The sequence below is a fragment of the Triturus cristatus genome, chromosome 3_2 (assembly GCF_964204655.1).
Source record: "Triturus cristatus chromosome 3_2, aTriCri1.1, whole genome shotgun sequence".
NCBI classification, from domain to species: domain Eukaryota; kingdom Metazoa; phylum Chordata; class Amphibia; order Caudata; family Salamandridae; genus Triturus; species Triturus cristatus.
Window position 1 is genome coordinate 653,550,174 of NC_140584.1, and position 26,143 is coordinate 653,576,316.

The window sequence follows — 26,143 nt, forward strand, 5'->3', positions numbered from 1 at the left end:
ACGACTCTGGCATCCGTAGGGGCCTGAAGGTGCTCTAGAGGGGCCAGGTCACCTAATAATGAAGAGCATGGCCTCATGCAACTCTTTTAACTGGGTGAGGGGTTGCCCTGGCTCCTGGAAAATTGGAGAAGCGCAGTGAGGACCCGGGTTCCCACCCCGCCGAGTTGCAGGGACTAGAGTACTGATGCTCCCTTTCTTGTCGGATGACTTCGACGGACGCGGGGAAGTCGGAGAGTGTTTGGCTTTCTTGGACTTCTTATGCTTGTGGGACTTCCCCTAAGACTTCAAACGCAATGATGAATGCTGGCAAGGGCTCTGAGAACGGTTCCGGGACCTCCAATGCGAACAGGTCATCGAGTGTTGCAGAGCCAACCGACGGTGAGCGACAAGGAGCTTGAGGGACCACTCCCTTAACGCCTTCGGGTGCATGGAGTGGCAGTCCTCACACGCCTTGGAGTTTTGTCCTGGCTCCAGGCACCACAAACACACCAAGTGGGGAAAAGTCACCAACATATGCAGGTGACAGGCTCCAAATGGTTTCACCCAGCAGGTGACATCTATCAAACCAGAAGATGAATTCTCAAAAACGTCAAGAAATGTTTTAAAAGGTTCACTCAAAAAGTGATCGAGGGGTAGTTCAATCCAGATCAGTGCTATCTGGTGCAGAAAGAAAAGAACTGACATTAGTGCGCCAAGGTGGCGCCTATCTAGGTACTGTGAAATTCACTTCTGGCGTGGCCAATGCAGAACAGAACAATACCATTTACTGGCGTGCAGGGGTACTGTTTAAAAATATTCCGGATCCAGTCAGACACATGGGGATATGCAAAGATAAGAAATCTTGCGGCTAGAAGTTTCTATCAGGTAGTAATATCTTACCTGGCATAGAGGCAGTAACCAGTAGCTTCACTTCACACTGTTCCTTTTTCATGGTCTGCTTGAGGTCCTTGAAGAAAAGACCTTCCACGTAGCCCACAACCTCCCAAAGGAATGTAAGAGTGGCTGAAATTGCATCCATTCCCCATTCGCATGGGGTACGTACGAAGTACATGATCAAACCAACCTGCAAAGCACAAAGTAAAAAGGTTGTATTTCAGGTAAAGTGGAGGTAAGAATACAGAATGGCCAGGCAACAGAAACATTTCTTATCGTATTCTGACCATAACCAAATGCATTATTCATTTTCTCTTAGCTATTGGTTTTTAAAAAAACTTGGCAAACCAAAGCTGAAGTATGGTGACATTATAAGTATTAGACTACTTATTGGGGCCACATTATTAGCATTAGATTACTATTCGGAGCTACAGCCATTTTCAGAATCATCTGATTTACATTGAAATGTTTCTAATATGTTTTTGCAACAAATTAGCAATTGACATTTGATGCATGTAGTTTCACACTACAGATTCCACTTTTATTCTATGTTTCTGCAATTGTATTATGTCTTTATGAGAAGGAGTAAGGCACAAAGGATTTGAGCATTTTGTGGAAAGATGATGGTGTGACAATGTATTATAATGAATAAAATACCCTCTGTCTTACATAAAAAGGATATTGCAAATCACCTCAGAGTCCCATGACCCTATAAAGAAACTCAGTCTTCTACCTTGTTCCTGGATGTGGTCACAGAACCAGAACTCCTCGATTACTTGCATTATCGTTACATTGTACAGCTTGGGGTACTTTATCCCAAATATAATACATTGGTCTTCAAAGAGTATGTTGAGGTCTCTTGGGAATGTGGGAAGGGGTTTCAAGGAGGCATGAGGTACTGGCCAAGGGAAGCCCTTAGTCTGTGCTTGTTAGCTGCAGACAAACCTAAAGATCTGTAGATTAGTGAAAGAAAACAAAGTTGCCTAGAGACCCCTCTGTAATAACCATTCAACAATGCCTTTTGTCATTTGTGTCTGACTGACAGTAGAAGCCAGAAGTAAAAGCTAATTAAACAACTCTCAGTTCCACAGATCCCCCCTTCAAATCTGATACTGGATCACACTGTTGTGATTTTCCAAGCATGGCACAGCTACTATTAACATATAATATATATACTGGGTGTGATTTTAAATTAACTATATGCACACCAGTGCAATATTCCAAATGTTAAAATGTTCACAGCTGCCAAACGTTCTCACGTCAAATGTGACACATTCCACAAGTTCTGGCTTTTCAGCCACTTAAAATTGCATTTTGGGGCTTGAAGTTTCACTTTTGCCATTGTCAGTATGGGCTCAAAACTCCAGTAAGCAAAGACATGTAAAAATCCCAGAACTGGCAGAAGGTGTCACTCATAACATTGGGCTATTTCATAATTTAAATACTACAATGAAGGTTAGTTTTTTGTCAAGTATTTTTTGGACATCTGCTGACATTGCTCACAGATTGTTGCTCTTTTCCTCTAACATATTTTTCACAAGTGGGATTTCTGGTAAAAAATAAAAGTTACATAGGACATGTTTTTTGGACTAGTCTCTTAAACATTTCTTTCTTCTCTACGATCCTGTGTGAAACATTTGGCATACTTGCTATATTTTATAATGCATATATCTATTGTGATAAATTAAAGATCACTATTGCTTATAGGGTTTTGTGTATATGTGTTAGAGAAGGAGCCCTCATTCACCAATAAAAGTCTTTATCTTGCTTGAAATATTTGATATCTTATATAATAATTATAAGATAAAATGTTGTTACCTCCATACAACCAAATTCTACAGAGAGGCCAGGGGGCTGAGCTCTGTATTAATCAATGCACAAACATTAAAATACTTGCTTGCTTCACAAAATACAGAACAACAAGGACAGAAATCGAAAATAGTCTACAAAAACATACTAATACTGAATATCAAGACCTCCACGCTGCCTTTTATACTAATCATCCAGCTCTCCTTGGCCCTTGTGGTGCCTTTACCTGGATTAGAGTCATTTGGGCTGCGGTATCTCTACATTTCAAAATATAGGAAGAGTGAAATTGTGGAACAAAAGTCCTAGATCTGAACCTGTGAGCATCCTAAGTCAATAAATGATTTGCATCGAGCAAAGCAATATTAAGGCTCAGTGTTTCCAGCATCTCAAAGAATGCTCTACACTTAATTAGAGAGTTCATAGCCTGGACATTTAGGGAGAGCATTTTAAGGAGCATTCAAAGTGTATCATATAAAAGGCACTAAGTATCTGTATGTAGAATAATCAATTTAACTTTTGCATAAACCAAGGTACTCAAGCTAGAGATAAAATAAAGCCACATCCATGCCAAACCTCATACCAGTTTTGATTAATGTATACAAAATTGCATTGTACACATTCATATTCACTTTCAAATTTATTGCAATTAGTTTATCGCCATCACAATGATCAATTTATAAACATAATTATACAATATACAGGCCAAAACAAACTATTCATTTTAACACTGCAGTGGTCCTAATCTTACATGAATTAAAAAAATATTAATCACGCTGGAAATGTCTAGATTGAATGTACCATTAGTTAAAGTTTGGAATTAGAGTACTCTTGCATAAAAAAAAGAAAATTGATACAGTCTTATAATAACTAAAGGCATTTTTACAATTATGCTGCCCCTTTCTAACAAACAATGTGCTTAAAAACCTTTTCTGTACCCCCAATAACATAGAGCTAAAATGTTCTAGTGGCTTCCTTTGGCGAGGAAAAAATCATTAATTCAGTTTGAAAATCACCGCATTTCATTATACCCTGACTACACCATCATGGTCCAGAGACAGCGAGCGTCCTACCAAGCGGTCAAAAAGAAACTGCAAAAAGCGCAACTCAAATACGCACATCTCTATCCTGCCAGGTTGAAAGTCATTTATGACAAAAAAACTCACTTCTTCGAGAGCCCTGCAGACGCCGATGAATGGATGGAAGGAAGTGCCTAGGGTCTAGTCAGCTCAGCGACTCGGATTTATCATCACAGGGCTCTGGCAAACTCCTGAAACTCCAGAAATCAGGATCTCACCGATCTCAGACCCTCACTCAGGAGAAAAGTAGAGTGGGGCCATCGCGAGAACAACAACGTCGTGACCAGGAGGGGGCTCTCGCCGCTGCTGGGGCTTTCCGCGAAGACTCTAATAAAAGCCCTACTGGCTTCCTACATATTGGAGCTCCTCTTTATATATAGTACTATGCCAAGTACAGCTACCACCTTAGGGTCTTATAACATAGTCACATGGAATGTACGTGGACTGGGGGCAATACAGAAGAGACATCGCATACACGCATATCTTCTCAGGCGTAAAGCACATATAGGGGCAGATTTATGTTGCACTTGCGCCACTTTTGCGCCGCCGTTGCGTCACTTTTGTGACGCAGCAGCGGCGCAAATCCTGCGCCATGGTGCGGGGTATTTACAACGTGACGCATCTGGGAGATGCGTCACGTTGTAAAGCCCTACGACACATGTAGGCGTTCCAGGGCAGGTGGGGGCGTTCCGGCGCAGGAACGCCTCCTAAAAGTGACTGAGTGAAATCTACAAGATTTCACTCAGTCACTTTTAGGCCCATGCTGCGTCAAAATCCTGCGCCTGCTTGAAGCAGGCGTAAGGATTGACACAGCATTGTACAGATAGGGCCCTCCAGAACATTGCTGGAGCTGCGTCGAGCTTGCGACGCAACTCCAGCAATGCGCCACTTTTACGGCACAGATGCGTCACGCATCTGTGCCGTTTTTGCCCCATGGTGCGCCGCATTATAAATGCGGCGCATCCATCGTGGCGCAGCTGTGGCACATAATAATTGGCGCATCCCTGCTGATATGCAGGGATGCGCCAGTTAACATAAATCTGCCCCATAGTGTTTTTACAAGAATCCCATTTAACTGATTCAGAAACGATAAAAACACGCAAAAAATGGAGGGGACATATATACTGAAAACAACTAGAAAAAGGTACTCAGTCCGACAACATAGAACAAAAGGCCACTCAGAAGCTATAAATAAAATGGGGACCTCATCGAATAGTTAATACAACACTGTGTCAAAAGTTAAGAGTCCATCAGCCCACCCTCATTGGCGGAGCTTCGTCATCTGAGACTCTAAGGGGTTATGGATTGGGCCCATACTATCGAACCAGCCGGCTCTGCTGAGTGCCTAACCTGTTTATCACCGCATATAGAGACTCCTGACACAGTGTGTAATTCAACTTATTCAGACTCAAAATTAAAGCTGAAATGTGTGTGCAGTGCTATGTGGTGAAAGTGTAATAAAAATGACTACGTGGGCAAAAAGTATGTTTATTAGAGATTGACCAGGTGTCATGTCTAAAAAAAACAAATAGTCTTAAAAGGATAGACTATTTCCTGATTGGTTTCATAAGGTCGACATGTTTCAGCCGAAACGGTCAACTGACCCGGCTTTCTTCAGGACCTAAGTGGATGGAAAATAGGGCTACTGCAGGAATAACAAATCTACTTCTCCCAGACTGCGCAGAGTCCAGATCGAGGTATCGACGGACAGAGCGGTGCCTCCTTCTCCGAGCAGTCAGCCGGGTGAGGTGAGGCTGTCCTCCCACAGAAAGCTGGGAAAGAAGATCAAGTTCTTATAACCAAGCAAAAAGGTTGCTTGCCTGGTAGGGTGGCTGTTGCCACATAAGATTTTATGAATTTTTTCATTTGTCACTTAATTATTCACTAGATTTGTTATTCCTGCAGTAGCCCTATTTTCCATCCACTTAGGTCCTGAAGAAAGCCGGGTCAGTTGACCGTTTCGGCTGAAACATGTCGACCTTATGAAACCAATCAGGAAATAGTCTATCCTTTTAAGACTATTTGTGTTTTTTAGACATGACACCTGGTCAATCTCTAATAAACATACCTTTTGCCCACGTAGACATTTTTATTACACTTTCACCACATAGCACTGCACACACATTTCAGCTTTAATTTTGAGTCTGAATAAGTTGAATTACATACTGTGTCAGGAGTCTCTATATGCGGGGATAAACAGGTTGGGCACTCAGCAGAGCCGGCTGGTTCGATAGTATGGGCCCAAACCATAACCCCTTAGAGTCTCAGATGACGAAGCTCCGCCAATGAGGGTGGGCTGATGGACTCTTAACTTTTGACACAGTGTTGTATTAACTATTCGATGAGGTCCCCATTTTGTTTATAGCTTCTGAGTGGCCTTTTGTTCTATGTTGTCGGACTGAGTACCTTTTTCTAGTTGTTTTCAGTGTTGCCTGGGGAATAAAGGTACTTTAGTCGTTAAACTAGTTCCCTTTGGACCCTTGTATATTGCGTTTTCTTGGGGACATATATACTCCACTAACTACTCGGCGTTTGCCAGGGGATCGACTATCTGGGTGCGCCATGGGGTCCCATTTATTGAATTGGAACGCCGGGTCGATGACCAAGGGAGGTACATGAACAGGATCGTTTCCTGCACCGACTGGGTGCCGCACTGGCGGACTGGGATGGTGTCCCCTGGGTCTTGGGGGGAGATTGGAACGCTGTGTTGGATGTTACTCTAGATAGATCTCACCCCCCCCCCCTCCCTTAACAGTACAAATGCCATTACGTTGTCTGAACTGTTTACTACCTGGGTGGATGGCTGGGTGCATGTGGACGCATGTGGACGCATGGAGATGTCTATATCCTACTCACAAGGAGTACTCATTTTTTTTCCCAGTGCATGGTCTCCATACTAGAATCGATAGATTCCCCTGTTCTCGCTCCAGTATCACGCTGGTCTGCCAATCCACCTACCTAGCTAAAACCTTCTCAGACCACAACCCCCTAGAGCTTGCACTAAACTGGGATAATGTGCCCACTCCAGTGCCCACCTGGAAGTTACACCCGCAACTCTTAGAGGATACTTCAGTTCGGATAGCCCTTTCTAACACCATCACTAACTATCTAACCAAAAATTGGAACACAGCCTCTTCTAATTTAATTGAATGGGATTCGCTAAAGGTAGTAGTAAGGGGGGCATCGATAGGACAATTAGTGGGGGCTCGACAGGAAACGCAACAACAATTGCTCAGAGTTGAGCAACGGATGACCACAATGGAACGGGAAGCAGTGTCAGACCCTGACAAACAAGAGGAACTACAGACCGTCCGTATCGAACACGCTGAAACGTTAGAAACGCTACGGGTAATTGATCTTAGGGCATTCCTACAACGCAAACACGCAGAAGCAGACAGGTCTGGTACACTACTAGCCCGCATAGTCCAGGATAGGCCTGACCCACCGGTAATAACTTGTATCCGCACACCTCATGGAAATATAGTTCATACCCAACGGGAAATAAATTTAGCCTTCCATGACTACCTTACTACACTTTATGCTACGTCTCTACCTTTTGAAAACTCCTCTATTGTAGAATTCTTGCTGGATTTACCTATTCCGGGGCTTTCTGAAGAGATACAAACGGGAATAGATGGTCCCATAACGCAACAAGAAATACGAGCTGCGATAAAAGGTATAAATCGAAATAAAGCACCTGGGATTGACGAGCTACGTATTGAATTTTATTCCACGTACTCAGAGGCCCTGGTGCCTACATTGGAAGCAGTATGTAAAGCGGCCTTCGCGGTAGGCCATTTACCACATTCCACCATGCAAGCACTGGTCACATCCTTATCCAAACCCGGACGAGACAGCCTAGATCTCCACAATTATAGACCGCTCTCCCTACTAACGACGTAATATAAAATCTTAAGTAAAGCTCTCGCCAATCGTATACAGCCCTATCTCAATACACTCATACATAATGATCAGTGCGGATTCCTGCCGAATCGTAGTACGTCTCTCAACACCAGGCGACTACATTATGTAATGAAGGCCACTCCACATGCTCATCAGTCTGTGGGTTGCAAAGCCCTAAACCTTCGTCAGGCCTTTGATTCTCTTTCCTGGGAATTTATGTTCGCAACCCTTCAAAGATTCGGGTTTCCAGACACATACCTTAAATGGGTACGCCTCCTAAATACGTCCCCTACAGTCCGGGCCCGCACGTGTCGTTATATCTCCAACAAATACACGATCCACGGGGGCACACGACAGGGGTGCCCATTATCGCCATTATTGTTTGTTCTTGCACTGGAACCCTTAGCGATAGCGCTCAGAAGGTCGGCAGACCGGCTTGGTATACCCATTGATGGTGCGACCCACCTTACTTCCAACTATGCTGACGACATTCTGTTGTATTTACGTGACCTGTCGGCCGGGAACGCTCCTCTACCTGACATTTTTAACACCTTCAAACGTCTCTCGGGTCTGGCTATAATCCCGGGGAAATCTGTGGCCTTCTTTTTTTGTCAGGGATATACAATATCCAAATACCCTGCGGTTCGGCGACTATGTCTTGCCAGTGGCACCCACCACCTTTAAATACTTAGGCATTCAAGTCTATAGAACACAGGTAGATCAAATTGAAGGTAATATAATACGAGCCATAACAGGTCTCCGGGCTAGTGTGGCCTTCTGGTCCTCCCTACCGTTGTGAGTGATGGGGCGGGTTGCCATCTCCAAGATGGTGATGCTCCCTCACCTATTATACTACTTTGTGAACCTGCCTGTCATAATCCCACAGTCTATCTTTAATACATTAAACACCATACTGGTGGACCTTATCTGGGGCAAAGGCCACAGACGTATCAGCCTGCGGAAACTTCAACTAGAGATCAGGAGTGGTGGTCTGGGAGTTCCTGACTTTCGAGCCTACTACCATGCTAGTCAGCTCCAATGGCTATCTTATTGGACCGCAGGGATAAACTTACAGGAAATCGGGTACTCATCTGGGGAGCTGGATCGGGGCGTGCTACACTCCCTGCTCTTACCCAAGGCTAAGATCCCCTTGGACAGTCCCCCCTTTTGACTACTGCCTTACAATGCTGGAAGAAAGCATTAACTTATACCTCCATGGCAGCCCCTTACTCGATGAACATCCCTCTTTTGGGAATCCCCACACCACAAGGTAGGCTCACGAAGACCAGAATACAAGATTGGACAGAGGCGGGAGTGGAGGACATCGGGGCGTTCTTTGGTGACGGACACTTGATGGACCATTACTCCTTCTTACAGACTACGGGCGCATCGCCACAATTATATTTATTGCATGCCACTATATCCCACTACATAAAGAACACATGGGCACCACAGCGCAGCGAACCCCCACAGCACAACTTGGTACATCTCCTATATTACATGGGGAACGGGGGACATTTGGTTCATTGGTTATACACAGGTATACGGACGCACGCTGCAATCACACTTACTTCACTTAGAACGCAATGGTCTGAGGAGTCTACCAGAGAGATTACTGATAGGGCATGGCAGTGCATGCTAGAACACCCCAAAAGAGTTTCCCGTAATGCCAAACTAAAATTCATACAGACCATGATCCTACATCGGGCATATCTCACCCCCAAGCGGATCCATCATATGTTCCCGGACGCTTCACACTGCTGCCCCCGCTGTAAAGGAGATGAGGCGGACTTTCTTCATATGCTGTGGTCTTGCCCACATCTTCGGAGCTACTGGGAGGGAGTTCGTCAAGCCCTAGGCGAAGTCACACAAACCCTTATATCGGACGACGCCCTGAACTGCCTTATGGGCCTCCGTAGACGCTCGAAAGTCCAGAAAGTACGACTGAGATTTATAGACCTGGCCCTCATTTTAGCTATAAGAGCCCTCACTATGAGGTGGAAGTCCCCCAGGTGTCCAGCGTTATCCAGTTGGCAAGATGACATGATTCAATGGGGAAAGGCAGAAGGGGCAGCCCTTCGGAGGGAAGAAGAGAGGGGGCTTCGGAAACAACCCATCTCGATGGACTGGGAGTTCATGTTACATGAGTTCGAATCACTTGACTTATTACCCCCACCAGGTACCCCGAACCCGTAAGCACTCAGAGATAATATGCGCCTATTCCACAGTAGGTCTCAAGATTCAGACCCATACATCATATTACATGATCACCGCGGACCCTGTTGTACTACCCTGTTAGCACTCCCCCTTGAGGTTATAATGAACACCGAAAATACCGAACGACCAGGAGTGGGGGGCTGGGAGGATTAGGGAGGGTAGGGACATAGTTGAATTTGTTATTTATGTTAATTGGAACTGTAATAACATTATGCTACTCATTTATATGCCATTATTGCAATGATCCGCTATACGAGATGTCAACTGACATTATTTATTCCCCATTTCCAGCGTAATGGTGAGGGGGAAAAAGGACAATAAATTCACAAAATATTTATGTTGTATTTATTGTAAGTGGAAAATGACTGACTTTATGTAATATTCATTGCATTGGATTTGGTATAATGGTCATCAAATAAAGTATGTTAAAAAAAAAAAAGTTCCATGTCAATTGTCCAACAACAGTCACTCAAAACTGACGGTAATTTTTAAAATCCAATCACCATCCTGTATAATAGGACAGTGTCATAAGTATATTGGAGAATATGTAGTGCTAACCCTTCAATCTTGGTGAGAAATGTCCTTGTATTATTGAACATGCAAACCAAGTCAGCAATATAAGGATTAAAAAGAAGGGAGCGAGCATGCATCGTTCAGGAATACTTTTAATGATAGCATATGCTCTGCTCCAAAGTGAATACAACCCATGTGTTAATGTATATTAACATTATTGATGTAATTAGAACCAGAGGAATAGCTCATTTAGATAGCTTTGTCCACAAACAATTTCTTTAATCTTGGCCAAATGTGGTCTTGAAATTGAAAAAAGCTGAATTTTGCTGTGGAACTTTCTTTGATTTCACAGTGCTATTGGAAACCAGTGTGATAATAGCAGATGATGGCAGATGATGATCTTATCCTTGGCCCACAGCTCGATGTCCTGGAGCATTTTCCCTCAATACCAAAAAGAGTGATGAGTCTGTAGCTCTTTGGAGAGTGCAGTGGTCCCTCCTTATGTACTGGATATAAAATAAAGCCCTGAGAAGTGTCAGGTATACACCTGTTAAGTAAATAATACAATAATAACTTGGTAACATTTTTCACCCAAAACTCTGAATGGCTTTTAGATATGTAGGCTGAAAAAATAAGACCTGCAGCCATGTTACAGCAGGTATTATTTTATTATATTTAGAACATATTTAAAATGTATACGTCCACATTAAGAATCAGTACATTCTCCTACTAGGCTATGACCCTTGTCATCTATTACACAGAGGAGCTTGATGTAATTAAGCCAAACATCAACAAATGTATGTGAGTCCTTAGTCTTGCATATCATGTAAAGTTCACTTCATTGCCTTTTTAGCTGTTATTTGGCCCTGCTAGGAATTACTGGGAGTGTCTGACTGACATCTCTTGGATCGTACAATCATAGAAAGCACAAGTGAGGAGCCATAGCAGACTATGAGGCCGGGCCATGAACTAGATCGCCAGCTCATCTGTGTAATACCTTCTTGTTTAAAAACACAATTTCCGGGCCAATCAAGACACCTGGAGCATTTGAGTCCATTGCAAATCATTCAGCAGCTTTCTGAAAAGTTCCAGTTGTATTGTATGGCTTTCCATTCTGTCTAGCTCATCACTCAATTAGTTAGTAGGGTTTTAGATAGAATATACATTGTTTGTTTGCTTGTTTGTACTGCCATGGCGTTTGGTAAGCACTGGCAAATGCTTATAATAGTGAATGGTCATCTTTCTGTTTTTACTAATCTGATAAACGTATGTTTACCTATACTATGAATATATCCTGGCTGTACCTTCTGATACTAATGACGTCTCCTAAAGCTAACAAGTGCCACCTGTGTGTGTGTCTCTCTCTTTCTCCCTCTCTCTTTTCATCTTTTGTCCTCAATCTCTCGGACTGAAGTGGGTGTGTTAAACCCATGAAAAGAGAATGAATGGTAAAATTGGGATTCTCAACAGCATCGTTGACCTTTGCTCTGAGCTTGACAGTTTGCAAGGTCCATTACAGGACCATGAATCCTGCTGGGAATCCTTTGCATGTTATGGCACTCGGCATAACAAAAATTCAAGACACTCTTGATAGGTCACAGCAAGAGAAAACTTTTACTTACCAGCAGTATTGATTTTTCAGGTGGACACTATCTACCTGCAGATTCCTCATCTGTAGAGCTACTCCAGGCGTCAAACTGGATCCAGAAACTTCAAAGCTTGCAGGTCACCAGTAGAGGGCACTGGATTCGTTCAGCATCGGAACATGCCGACACCACTAAATCCATATAGCGCCGGTCCTGGCATACCAATGGCACTTACCCTCTGATATTCCCAAGACTTTGAGGCGAGAAGGTAGAATGACAAAAGGAAAGATGTTTCACAGAACCATAAGCATGAGGGTCTTATTAATCAGCGTGTAGAAATCATCCACTCACTGAGAAAGTGAGTGGGTCAGTGAGGAATCTCCAGGCAGATAGAGTATCCACCAGAAAGACTGTTACCACAGGTAAGTAAATTTTTCTTCCTGTAGCAGAGATTCCACAGCAAATACCCTGCCTAGGAGGAGGGTTGATGGATGATTACACAAGGAAGTCCTGTTGGACCGACCTGGCAAATTGACCATCCCTTCTCACTTCAGAGTCGAGACAATAATGTTTATCAAATGCGTGCAGAGAGGCCTAGGTTGCCGCTTTGCAAATATCCACTATAGGAACCACCAGTGCAAGACTGGTAGATTTGGCTCTGGTTGAATGGGTACAGATACCTTCAGGCAGTTCTATCTGGGCCAAGGCGTAGCACATTTTATTGCAGAGAATTATGCACCTGGATAGCGTTCTCTTCTAACCTGCCTAACCCCTTTTTGGCACCACAGTAGCCAATGAAAAGCTGAACATCCACTTTGTGTTCCTTGGCATTATCAAGGTAGTAATTGACTGCAGTCATGGAATCTAGCCAATACAATTGCTCCTCCTCCTTTGAGAGATGAGAGGGCAGGGTAAAAAGTGGGAAGAGTGATGGCTAGGGCAAGCTGGAAGGGTCTCACTATATTAGGAAGGAAAGCAGCCCTGGTTCGCAACACATACTTGTCTGGAAAGATTGTTCTGAAAGGAGGACTCAGCTAAGAGCTTGTAACTCACTGACTCTCCTACCAGATGTTATTAATATAGGATACAACTGTGGGGGGGCTCAAAAGGAGCCCCCATCGAAAATGTAAGACCCAGGTTCAAGTCCCATTGAGGAACCACAAAGGAAGTGGAAGGGAAAAGGTTAGTCAAACCCTTGGGAAAACGCATGACCACTCAGGACATATTTAGGGATAGATCATACAGCAGACAGAAGAAGGCAGACAAGGCGGCTACATAACTTTTCACAGTTCCACAGGGTGCCAATGGCGCATTTCCTTGGAACTAAGGAAAAACACAAACTGTAAAACATGGGATACCTTGGCCTGCAAGAGATCCACGCCGTTGTCTCCACACCATGCAACAAAGTTGCTCTATTTGCCGGAACAGTCCGCATCAGTAAAGGGATGTAGGGAAATGCCCCTTTTGACATGGTTAACTGGTATCTAATGTAACTTTGACCAAAAGTGTGCTGGGTTCCTACAAACCAGGTTCTCAGCACCAGTGTTCTTTACCTAAAACTGTATTATTGCTCCACAATTGGCACCACTTTAGGCTCCATGTAAGTCCCTAGTAAGTAGTACCCATGGTACCAAGGATAGGGATAGGGGATTGGAACTAAAGAGGGTTCCTAAGGACTGCAGTACTAATTGTGCCACCCTAAGGGACCATTGCAGCATGCGTGTCTTGGTACAGAGACAAACGAAGAATCAACATGGCACACATCCCTGTGTGCCATGCCTACCTAGCGCTGCATGTGATATAACTAAGTCTCCCCTACAGCAGGCCTAACAGCACTAAGGCAGGTTGCACTATACCCATATGTGGGCATAGCTGCACAAGTGGATGTATCCCTGTGATATCTAGGTTCATCTTTGGATAGCTTGAGTGCACAGGGAAGCCATACAGAGTCCTGGGCTCGACACCTGTGATTACGAGTTCCCCAGCTACATGACGGCTTCACTGTACCCCCAGATGTTTGGTACCAAACATCATGTCTTAATAAATCCACACTGATGCCAGTGTTGGATTTATTAAGAAATGCACCCAGAGGGCAACTTAGAGGTGCCCCTTCAAAACCTACCAACTGCAACTGTGTCGACAGACTGGTCTCAACCAGCCACCACCTAGACACGTTTCTGACCTCCAGAGGTGAGAGCCTTCACTTACGGAGTCAGGAACAAAGCCTGCCCTAGGCGGAGGTGTTTACATCTTCTCCCAGCAGGATGAGTCTTTTCAGGGTGGAGAGCTTCAAAGGCTGTTGTCTTTGTTATGAGACCCAGGCCTCTCCAGCTAGTGGAGATGCCAACCCCCTTCTCCTGAACTGACTATTTAGCAGCAAGACGGGTGGGAAAATTAGTAAGTGTGCCCTCCTTCAGCTGGCACCAACCCTAAGGTGGACCAGCTGATGTGGACCTCACTTTTCAGATTCCCTCATCTGGATTTGGGTGGGATTAGTATTCTAAGGTCAGGGTTATGCCCCCTTCTAACAGGAAGTGGTCCTATAAAAGGTGTAAAGGTAGGTAGCTCATTGGCTACTACCTGCCACTGCCCTATGACACCTCTAAATGAAGTATTTAGGTGGCACCCCTGAACTAAAGAACTCAAATTGGATGGATCAAGAGAAGAAGAAAGAGTGACAGAGTGACTCATCCTGCAAGCTGGAGAACTACCAAAGCCTTGAGTAGCCTGCCAGCAGTTCGAAAATCGCCAACAGTCTCCCTTAGAGTCGAGGATCTACTCCCCTACAGTCCGCAGGCACCTACAAGCAGTGTCCAGTGCACTACCTTGAAGTTCCCCGCCTGACCAGCACCATAGACAGGCAGGAGGAGGCACTCGTGCTCAGGAAGGTCCGATCTTTCTCCTCACCAAGTGTCAAGACACCAGGACCACCCCAAGCCGTTCCGCACTAACCCCTGGGGTACCGGACACCCTTCGCAAACACCTGCAGTGAGAGTCCAGTCCAGATTCCTGCTGCATCATGGCGAACAGCCATTTAGGGACGTCAGCAGCACTGAGACCCACTTTGTGAGTGGCCCAGGTGTCCTGATTTGGCCTCGAACTGCAAGAAGAATCATTGTGCACCAGCCGAGCTGCCCTAACCAGTCTGCACCAGGAACAGAAGAACCGGCTGTGCTCCCTTGCTCCAAGATCCCTTACAACCTAAGCCCCCCTTTGGGAGCTCTAAGAATTGTCCCCAAGTGCCCCAGTGTAGCTTATTTCCAGGTGGCCCCCCATTCACCATAGCATGCTTAGCTGCAACCTCACCAGCACCCGGCTCCCAGTTTAAACCCAAGCAGATCTAGAATAACTGCTAGTAGTACTTTGAGGCACTACAATTCCGAACCCTGAAGGTAAACCCATGAAAGTGATATACAACTACATTGTGCATAAAAGTGCATAGGTTTGAAAGTTATTTCTAACAAAAACAGTACTTACTTTTGAATGAAGTTCTTGGTTTAACAAAATATATAGAAAGAAGTGTTATTTTTCTAATTTGGTCTCAGATTTATTCTTTGAGTGTGTGTCTCATGTATTGCCTCTGTGAGTACAACAAATACTTAGCACTACCCTCTGATAAGCTTAACTGCTCACCCACACTACCACAAAGGAGAATATTGGTATTATCTGCTTTAGCCTCTGTAAGCCAATTGGGGACCCACTGAATTCTCTACACAAAGTACTTCTTTTTAGTGCACTATATAGAGAGCTAGCTTCCTACAATGGTGGATCAGCGATGGGGTCTACGACTTTGCCTGTGCTGATACCACTTGGTCAATAAGTGACTACACAAGTAAATCCGAAAATTGCCTTTAAGTAAAATTGCCTTTTTCTCAATTGGTCGATTTTTCTAAATTCTTAAAATTAACTACTGTTAGAGCCTTGGTTAAGTCCCTGAATTCTAAAAATGTTTAGAATGTAAAATTTACTATAGTTAGGACTGAAAAACTTGTATTAGGATTTTGTTTAGTTCCAAAAAGTTCCCAACTTTAGTGTGATAATAAGTACCCCAAAGGATGTGGATGAGAAGCTTGACCTTACCGATTATCTGCAGTTTAAATACCTGCAGCTTAGGACCCTCTATTAACGGTACAAGACAAAAACTGGCTCACACCCTACCAATGCAACGCTTCAGAAGCTGTTGGCAGAGTATGTGAGCTGACCCATCCTGCGGGTGAGGCCACCTACCCTGAATATTAGGGCGGAGTGTGTGAGAAGGACAATCCAGATCTTCCCTTACTCAAAGGAGAGGTTGTGGTACCTGTACCCGTCAACCAAACCAGTGTGCCAATGGTGCCTGCCTCTAGCGAAGATGGCTCATGTTGCTCAAGGTACAATGAAGACTCTCCAAGGAGGAGGTTCTTCTTGAAACATTGGCCGCAGAACAGTCCGGAAGACAGGATAATGGCCCTAGAAAGGGAAAGGGCAGAAAAGGGTTTAGCACCCATGAATGGTGGCAGCAACATAATACCTAGGAACAGAGAGGAAACCTTTGATTGTAAAATCCCCAAAGGTATTGTCCCAAAATATGCAGAGGGTGAGGATATCACCAAATGGTTTACAGCTTTCAAGAGAGTCTATAGGATGAGGAGGCTTAACCAAAAGTATTGGGGCTCTCTTCTTTGGGAACTGTTCTCTGGTAGGTGCAGGGAAAGACTCCTGACACTAAACGAGGCAGATGCTGAGTCCTATGATCACATGAAGGGTACCCTGATGGAGGGCTTTGGACTCACCAATGAAGAGTACAGAATTAGGTTCAAGGGAACTCAGAAAACCCTGAGTCAGTCCTGGGTTGATTTTGTAGATTTTTCAGCAAATACACTAGGTGGTTGGTTGAAAGGAAGCCATGTGCAAGACTATGATGGGCTATATCATTTGATTATGAAAGATCTTTAACTGTGTTTCTGAAAAGTTGCATCAATACTTGGTGGACCTAGGTCTTACTTCTCCCTAAGAATTGGGAAAGAAGGCAGACCACTGTGTCAAGACTAGGGTGACCAAAACTACCACTGATGGAAGTAACCAAAAGAATGTGGTTATTAAACTTCCCCAGGGAAAAGAAGCTGAACAACCTAAGGATAAAAGTAAAAAGTCTGCTAAAGGCCACCAAAAACCTGCTCAGGAGGGTGGGCCCCCAACTGTCTACAACCAAAAGCTGGGTACCAAGGTAAGAATTGGGATCCCAAAAAGGCATGGTGTCACAACTGTAGACTACTTGGACACCGAACTGGAGACTCTGCCTGTATCAAAAAGAATCCCCCCTCTGCTTCTCCATATAGCTCTGGAATAGCAAGTCTCCAGGTGAGATCCCTAGTGTACCCTGAACCTGAGTGCACACTGAAGCTACACTAGCCTCCGAGGGTGGGGTGAATTTTGCAACCTTTAAACCAAAATGGAAAAACATAAAGAGCAGCCCTAAATTTATGGGATAGGAGTTATAGGTGCAAGTGTCACAATGGTGACTGAAAAACTGTATCCTCAGAATACCTGACTGAACAGACTTATCCAGTCACCAACGCTAATAATGTCACTAAGGTCCATCCCATGGCTCTGGTGTCCTTAAAGTGGGGAAGAGTTACTGGCCTGAAACAGATAGTGGTCTTTTCTGCAATTCAGGTTGAATGTCTGCTAGAGATTGATATGGAGTCCTCAGCTTGAGCTGAGGTTAAGCTGAGGTCCCATGCAGCCATGCTATGAATTCCTGAATGGGTGGGTGTAAACACCTGAGCACAGAGCAAGGCCTAAGGTGGAAAAGCAATGTTATAGTCTGAAAGTATAGCCCAGGCCTGCAAGAGAAAAGGTAAGAAGTCTGGGAAGCCAGCTTCTGAACAGGAACAAGCTCAGGTCCCCTCTCCAAAGAGAGAAGACCTATCGGCCCCAAAGGGAACTGAGCACCAGGCCTTGAGCCTTACATGGCAGAGCTCTGAGGCCCTGGGGGCCTTCTAGGCAAGAGCTCTGCCAAGGACAGAGGACATGTTCTACTCTTAAAAGCCTGAGACAGCAAGCTGCTGCACAGGAAAAGGGAGATGCAAGTGGCTCCCACAGGACCTATTGGGAGGAAGGGCTCCTGTTCACTGAGAGCAGAGACCCCAAACCTGGCGCCACCAGGAAAGCGGTAGTGCCTCAGCATTTCAGAGGGTTTCTTCTCACATTGGCACATGACATTTTGGCCAGTGCAAAACGTGAAGCAGGCTAGTCAGCCACTTCTACCGGCCAAACATGTCTCAGAAGGTGAAGGCGTTTTGCAACTCCTGTGCCACCTGTCGAGTACGTGACAAAGCAGGTGGCCACCCACAGGCCCCCTTAATTCCACTTCCAGTGGTTGGGGTACCCTTTGAAAGGGTAGGAATTGATATTGTCGGTGCCCTTGACCACCCAACTGCATCAGGGAACAGGTTCATGCTGATAGTAGTGGATCATGCCACCAGGTACCCTGAAGCAATTCCACTTAGGACTAACACTGATGCTGCAGCAGCTAGGGCCCTCATTGTTATTTTTACCAGAGTGGGTCTCCCTAAGGAGTTGTGTAGGAAGCTGGCTCTGTGTGTACTATACCAAAGTAAGGTATAGTGTGCACAGAGTCCAGTGGATTCCCAGAGGTTTTAACGAGGCTAAAGTAGATAATACTGATGCTCTCTTTTGTGGTAGTGTGTGGCTTACCAAAGGGCAGTGCTAAGCCTGTGTTATAGACACACTCAATGACTAAATCGAGACCAATGGTTTGTAAAAATATAACCTTTAGTATATTTATTTTTGTCGAACCAAAAATACTCTGTTGCAGTAAAGAACAAGTTACTTACCTTGGGTAACAATGTATCTGGTGGAGACGTATGTTAGTTGTAGATTCCTTACCTTAGAATTTCTCCCAGACGTCAGTTTGGATCTGAAGATTTTTTCTTCAGCAATACCCTGCGCGTCGGCAGTTGGAGTCCGTCACCTCAGCGTCTGTTGTCGGCATCTTGGTCGCCAGGATGACGTTGTGGTGCCTACTTAGATGCTGCCCCTGTGAGCTGATGTCAGTTCTGACACAAGTTTCCACGCCAGAAGCGCATGAAAGACACTGACCACTGATGAGCCGCAACTAGGGCCCTGTAAGAGAGTCCCTTTCTCTAGAAATCAGTTCGCATAGCAGGGAGGAAGGGTGGGGTGGTAAGGAATATACAACTAACATATGTCTCTACCAGATACATCATTACCGAAGGTGAGTAACTTGTTCATCTGATAGAGACTGTTAGTTGTAGATTCCTTACCTTAGAACAGATACCCCAGCAATACCATCCCCGGAGGAGGGTCTGCGAACCAAGTTCACATGAAAAAGTCCTGGAGGACTGAACAGGCAAAATAGCTGTCCCTCTAGACAATAGTGTCTTGTAAACATGTGCAGAGATGCTCACGTTGCCGCCTGGAAGATATCAAGGAGTGGGACTCCGCATGCCAGTGCTGCAGTGGTTGCTGTTGTAGCCCTAGTGGAATGAGCACGCAACCCCACTGGAGGATCAATCTTCCTTAAAGCATAGCAGATCTTAATGCAAAGGACAACCCATCAAGAGATGAAACGTTTTTGAACAGCCCGGCCTTTCTTGTCACCCACATAGCCAATAAAGAGTTGATCATCCACCCAGAAGACTTTGGTGTGGTCAAGATAGGATGACAACAAAAGACACACAATTGATGGACGGATAGCTTGATTCCAGTGGCACAGTGAGCCCAGGACCCACGTCTGGGCATACCTGGCGCACTTGGGCGAGAAAGCAAAAGACACACAATTGATGGACGGAATGCAGAACAAATCAAAATATTCAAGAGATCTGGGTTAAATCCATCATTCTTTTGCCCACCATGCCACCCTAGTATAGACCTGGCCATATGCAAATCAGTCTTGACCCTGTGCCTCATGGGAACAGTCCAGCCCGAACTGCCAAGCCAGGTCCTCCCTGGACCGGAAACAAGCATCCTAGGACCGGTTTCGGGGGTTTCACCCCTCTTCAGCCAGGATAGCTTGATTTCAGTGGCACAGTGAGCCAAGGACCCACGTCTGAATTTTATCTTTTGTTATTAATTCTAAATGAAAAATAATACCCCGTACTTGATTTTAATTCGAAAGAAAATTTCTTGCTGATTGTTTTCCAATTATATGTTCATATTTTTTTCTTATTTAAATTATATACACATTTTTACATATACATAGATTATTTACAAATTACACCATGACAATACGGGACAGTTGATATTTGACATTATTTTTGACAACATACAAAACTTTAAATTGCACAAATGTTACATTTACAGAAACAAAAAATGACTGACAATACAGTACTACATTACTTATATACAACACATATTTACAAGCTCCTCACACCTCAAATCTTTTGATGATGAATCCTATGTGTAACAAATCATCAAATGTTATATCTAGTGTCCTTAGGATAATTTTAGTGGGGACCTGACTCCCTTTGGTCCTCTATATTATTCATGTGTCAATACTATTCTGTGGCCCTATAGAGGTCAGAGCATTTGGTATTAGGCTGTGGTATTGTCCGAAATTACGATTTCCATGCTGCAGTGCCGTTTGTACACTGACTGTAGCGATAATTGCTAGCTCTTGCCCTCAATGTTGGGTACGCCAATGTGTTTCGACCTTCTGGGGTGTAGCTGGGCTGTTATTAGGGGGAAGGTCTTCTTCGGGGCAGGTGTTCTGGTAGGACACTGTGGGTGTATTAAAGGATATGCCAATTACTTTTCTATTCAAGTGCATGGTGTAATCTGATACATATATCAAAACTTTATTCTGAAGACGTACCGTTTTCCTGGTTGATAAATGGGTTGGAGCCTTATATTGTGGATTGGTCCTTACATGGAGGTCGTCCATGCTCAGGTGGCTGTAAGCCTTGTCAGGCAGCTTCTTTAACTTATGTTAGGGTGCAAGGGGTGGAAGAGCATTGTTGTCTTAAAGTGATCCCTCATATTGGGTTAACTTGGTGGGTCCAGATTCATGCTTGTAGCTGTTTGATGTGCCCAATGATTATAGTCTGTGTCATGCATTCATACCCTAGTGGCTGGTGATACCTTAATGGGTGCCTTGCTTTTAGTTGCAACGGCTTATGCTATGAACAGGGGTGCCTTTTGGTGACACTGTAATCAGTGTGGTAACGAGGTCATGATCGTCTTCCAAATTAAGTACCTGGGTGCGTTCTGGTTTACATTGCAATGTTGTGTGCTGTAAAGTATACTAATTTTTACGCACAATGTAGATGGTTGGTCGTGCTCACGCGGTATATTTATTTATTTATTTTATTTATAAAGTTTTATATCGCGCGAACATGACCTACGGGGGTATCAGAGCGCTTTACAATATACAGTTGTTGAGCGTTAGATGGTTGAGGTAGTATACATAGATTCGGTATTCGCCATTCAATACAAAAGAGGTAGATAGGAGTACATGGGTAGCATAGGTGACTAGTAGTCATCAAGGAATGATCCACAAGGGAATCAGAGCGCTTTACAATACAATGGGCCCGATTCACAGAACTAACTTAAGACAAAATCCTAAACTTACTAAGATTTTCGTATTCACAGAAGGCACTTACTTATTTTGGTATTCACAGAAGACACTTACTCACTTCGGTATTCACAGAAGTTAGGAGTCCTAACTTTAGGACTCCTAAATGCCTTCTGTGAATACCGAAAGTCTTAAAATTAGGATTTTTCTCAGTTTAGGAGTCCTAACTATACTACTACTAAACTGAGAAAAATCCTAATTTTAAGGCTTTCGGTATTCACAGAAGGCATTTAGGAGTCCTAAAGTTAGGAGTCCTAACTTTACTACTGCTAAATTGAGAAAAATCCTAATTTTAAGACTTTCGGTAGTCACAGAAGGCATTTAGGAGTCCTAAAGTTAGGAGTCCTAACTATACTACTACTAAACTGAGACAAATCCTAATTTTAAGGCTTTCGGTATTCACAGAAAGCATTTAGGAGTCCTAAAGTTAGGAGTCCTAACTTTACTACTACTAAATTGAAAAAAATCCTAAATTTAAGACTTTCGGTATTCACAGAAGGCATTTAAGAGTCCTAAAGTTAGGAGTCCTAACTATACTACTACTATACTGAGAAAAATCCTAATTTTAAGACTTTCGGTATTCACAGAAGGCATTTAAGAGTCCTAAAGTTAGGACTCCTAATTTCTGTGAATACCGAAATGAGTAAGTGCCTTCTGTGAATACCAAAATGAGTAAGTGCCTTCTGTGAATACCAAAATGGTAGTAAGTTTAGGATTTTGTGTTAAGTTAGTTCTGTGAATCTGGCCCACAGTTATTACATATTAGGTGGTTGAGGTAGTATACATGCATTCGATATTCGTCATTCAATACAAAAGAGGTAGACAGTAGTATAAGGGTAACATAGGAGACTGGTAGTCATCATAGAGTTAAAGTCTTAGAATGTCAATTTGTTCATTAGAAGCAGTTTTACTTTTTTGAAGGAGGTAAAGGAAGTGATTTTGCGTACCTCTGGAGGTAGGGAGTTCCAAATCTTCGGAGCGATCCCTGAGAATGCTCTGCAACCAGTTCTATTTTTGTGGAAGGATTGTGGTTTCAGTAGTAGTGAACTCGCACTACGCAATTGTCTGCATCCTCCTGATTGCTCTAGCTTTCATGCTAAGTAACTGGGGGTATTGCTATGCAGGGTTTTGTGGGTCATGCAGGCGATTTTTGGGTGTATTCTTGCCTCATAGGGTAGCCAGTTCAGAGCTTTCAAGATCGGAGAAATGTGGTTATTTCTTTTAGTTCCTGAGACCAGTCTGGCCGCAGCGTTAAGCAAAGCCCTCAGCGGGGCAAGCTTGTATTTCGGGAGACCGCATAGAGTAGTGCTTCAATAGTCCAATCTTGGTAGCACTAGGGCTTGTTCCGCCATTTTTAAGTCGTTCTGTGGGAGGAAGGGTTTAAGTTTCCTTAGTATGCTCATCTGATGATTCTCTCCCTTGGTGGCAATATTGATTTGAGCCTGCATGTTCAAGTGTTTGTCTATGGTGACTCCCAAGGATTTTGCGTAGTCAATGATATGGTTGAAGCATCTAACTTCCTTTGACTGTGCTCCCCACAAGTCTATATTGGGTGTGTGATTGGGAGGGAAGATGAGAAAGAATTCAGTTTTTTTGGTGTTAAGCATGAGGTGGTTGTCAGTGAGCCAACTTTGAGTATTCTGTAGAATAGCGTTGAGGGAGATGAAGTCTTCTGGTTGGGAGATTTTCATATACAGTTGAGTGTCGTCCGCATACAGGTGATATAGAATGTTCTCAGAGTTCAGTGCGTTTGCCAGGGGTTCCATGAGTAAATTGAAAAGGATGGGTGAGAGTGCTGAGCCCTGTGGAAGCGCTATGGTGACCATGGATGGTTGAGAGAGTGAATACTTTGTCTTGATTCTTTGTGTTCTGTTATTTAGGATGGAGGTGAACCATTGTAGCACTGAGCCAGTTAGGCCCATCCTTCGTTCCAGTAGGGACAGTAGGTTGTCATGCTTAACCGTATCGAAAGCGGAGGATAAGTCAAGAAGTATCAATAGGCATGATTCGTTGTGGTCTAGCATTTTTAGTATGTCATCCATTATGTGGGGAGTGCAGATTCATTGCTGTGACCTTGACGGAAGCCGGATTGGTGTTTGTCTAGGAGGTTGTAATTCTCAATGTGGTTGCATAGTTGTATTTGTACACATTTTTCCAGCAATTTCGCCATAGTGGGGATGTTGGGTATAGGGCGGTAGTTGTTGAGATCAGTGGGGAGGGAGTCGGATTTCTTTAGTTAGGTGTGACCTGCCCTATTTTAAGACAGTCCGGTATCGACCCTTGTCTCAGAGAGGCGTTTAGGATCTTTGACCATAGGGGTAGAATAGAGATTTTTATCATTTTGAATAAAGAAGGAGGTAAGGGGTCCGAGAAGTGATTTGAGGGGTTAATCGTCGGAAGAGTGTTATGGATTTCTTGTTCAGGGATGGGTGAGAAGGTGTGCCAAGAGGCATTGTTTTTTGGATTCCCATCGGAGTTCTAAAATTGACCTTGATCTGAGAGTGAAATTTAGCATCAAGGGCAATAGTTTGTGGGAGGACCTTCTTAGATTGGATGTCGAGTTTAATGGATCTTGTTTTTTCTTGGAAGAAATTGGCAAGCTCATCGCAGTTAGGTGTAGCCGAATCGCTTGGTTCAATGGAGTTAGGCTTGTTGCGCGCTTGTTGTTTGACGTTTCGAATAGTTTTTTGGGGAGGTTGATGGCTTGGTTCAGCTGGGTTTTGAAAAAGTCTGCCTTAGCCTTTAGGATCTTCCTGTTGTATGAATTCCTCAGCACTCTGAGTTGATATAGGTGCTCAATGGAGGGTGATGATTTCCATAGTCGCTCCGCTGATCTTAGCTTGAGCCGATCCAAGTTCAGGTTCTCATTGAACCATGGGTTGGAGATTTTGGAGGAAACGTGTTTTTTCTTAGAGAGGCTCTGCAGAGTCAAGAATTTCAAGCATAGTGGAATTGTAAAAGACTGTGAGGTCATGGACGTCAGCCATGTCTGTCGTGGGGATCAGGGCGGAGTTGCATCGGTTTACCAGGTCGATGGGTTTGATATTTTGTATATTACTTTTCCATTGTTTTGTTTTTGTGGGTTGGCCTCTTTTTGGAGTTACCTCGATGTTGATGGAGAAGAAAATGCTATAATGGTCCGTCCAGTCACATGGGGTGATGGATTCTAATGATACTGTGTTCGTTTTAGCTATGATGAGGTCTAGTGTCTCTGCCTTGTTGTGGGTTGGACTGTCAGAGAATTGGGACAGATCCTGATTTGACAAAAACGAATTAAGACAGCTTACACCATGATCGCTTGAGTTGTTCCAATGGAGATTGAAGTCGCCCAGGAAAATCTGTGGCACTTGTGAGTTGACATTGGATGTAATGACTTCCATTAGCTCATCGATGAATGTCAAATTATCACCCGGGGGGTGGTAAATTATGTGAAGTTTGCAGGCGAGGCGCTTGTCATCAGAGATGTTGATACAGATATTCGCAGGAGGATAAAGAGATGGAGTCTGCTTGATTGACTGCGATTGTGTTTCGATAAATGCAGGCTAGCCCGCAACCGGGTTGCACGTTTCTGTCTAGGCGGATTAGGTCATGCCCAGGAGGTACCAGTAGGTCTAGGATGGTAGAGGAGGGACTATTTAGCCACGTTTCAGTAAGGACGATAATGTCAAGATCATTCGCTGAGGTCATAAATGTCAGGGGCATGTTTGCTAGCTGATCTGCAATTGATGAGTGCACACTTCATCTTGCTAGTCGAATGGGGGGGAGTGTTCTGCACTATGTTGATACTAGTGAGGTTTTCTCTATTAATGGATCTGTAGTTGTGAGTGGGTTCTCTGAAGGGGTTGATTTGAATGAATTGGATAGTCTCACATCGAGACTCACTGTTGCCTGTCGGACAATGGCATAGGATATGCGGAGGTCATCTATGTCATTGTCAGATAGTTCAGCAGTTGCCCTCCTAGGACGAGATGGGTCATTGGGGGAAGGTATCTTATACTGTCTAATGTCCTCGAGATGTAAGTTCTTGGCGATATATCTGTTAGTTTGGTGACTGATTCGGTTCACGGTGGCACCAGTGGCTCTGTGTGTGTTAAGGAGTTCTTTGGTGATGGTCGAAAGATTTTGCATCTCAGCCTTGAGATGGGATAGGCCACTGGCTAACTCACTGAATCGTGCCATCCAATCAGAATTGGGATAATTAGTTGTGTGTGTAGGTGTGTGTTCTATTATATGGGGAGGTCAGCAAGTAAGGTTTGGTTGCATGGATATCTCGTTATCTGATTGCCTGGGGATAACGATATTAGGGATCGATGGGGTTAGTTGATCATGGGTGTTTGTTGGAAGGTCCGTATCAGTGTAGGGGGGAAGGCCTTGGGATGCGACCGCATGTTAGGGGCTGATGCATGTGATCGGGGTATGGTCAATGAATGGTGAGTTTGTATGAGCGGAGTGAGTATCAGGTGTGTTGGGAGCCGATCAGATATCGGGGTAGGCGGTAGGTCATGGGGAGCTATGCATGCCAGCTCAGGTGTAGATGGGGAGAGAGAGATGTAGTGGGTAGAGTCCGG

At 44.2% G+C, this 26,143-nt stretch overlaps 1 protein-coding gene across 1 annotated transcript in view; it reads right to left on the bottom strand.

Moving 5' to 3' along the window:
- Nucleotides 1–26,143, bottom strand: part of UNC80 (unc-80 subunit of NALCN channel complex) — a 3,271,126-nt gene that overhangs the window by 1,348,258 nt on the left and 1,896,725 nt on the right. The window contains exon 39 of the mRNA XM_085648598.1: nucleotides 880–1,063. Within this exon, the coding sequence (XP_085504724.1) occupies nucleotides 880–1,063 (184 nt within the window). The remainder of the gene's footprint in view (nucleotides 1–879; nucleotides 1,064–26,143) is intronic.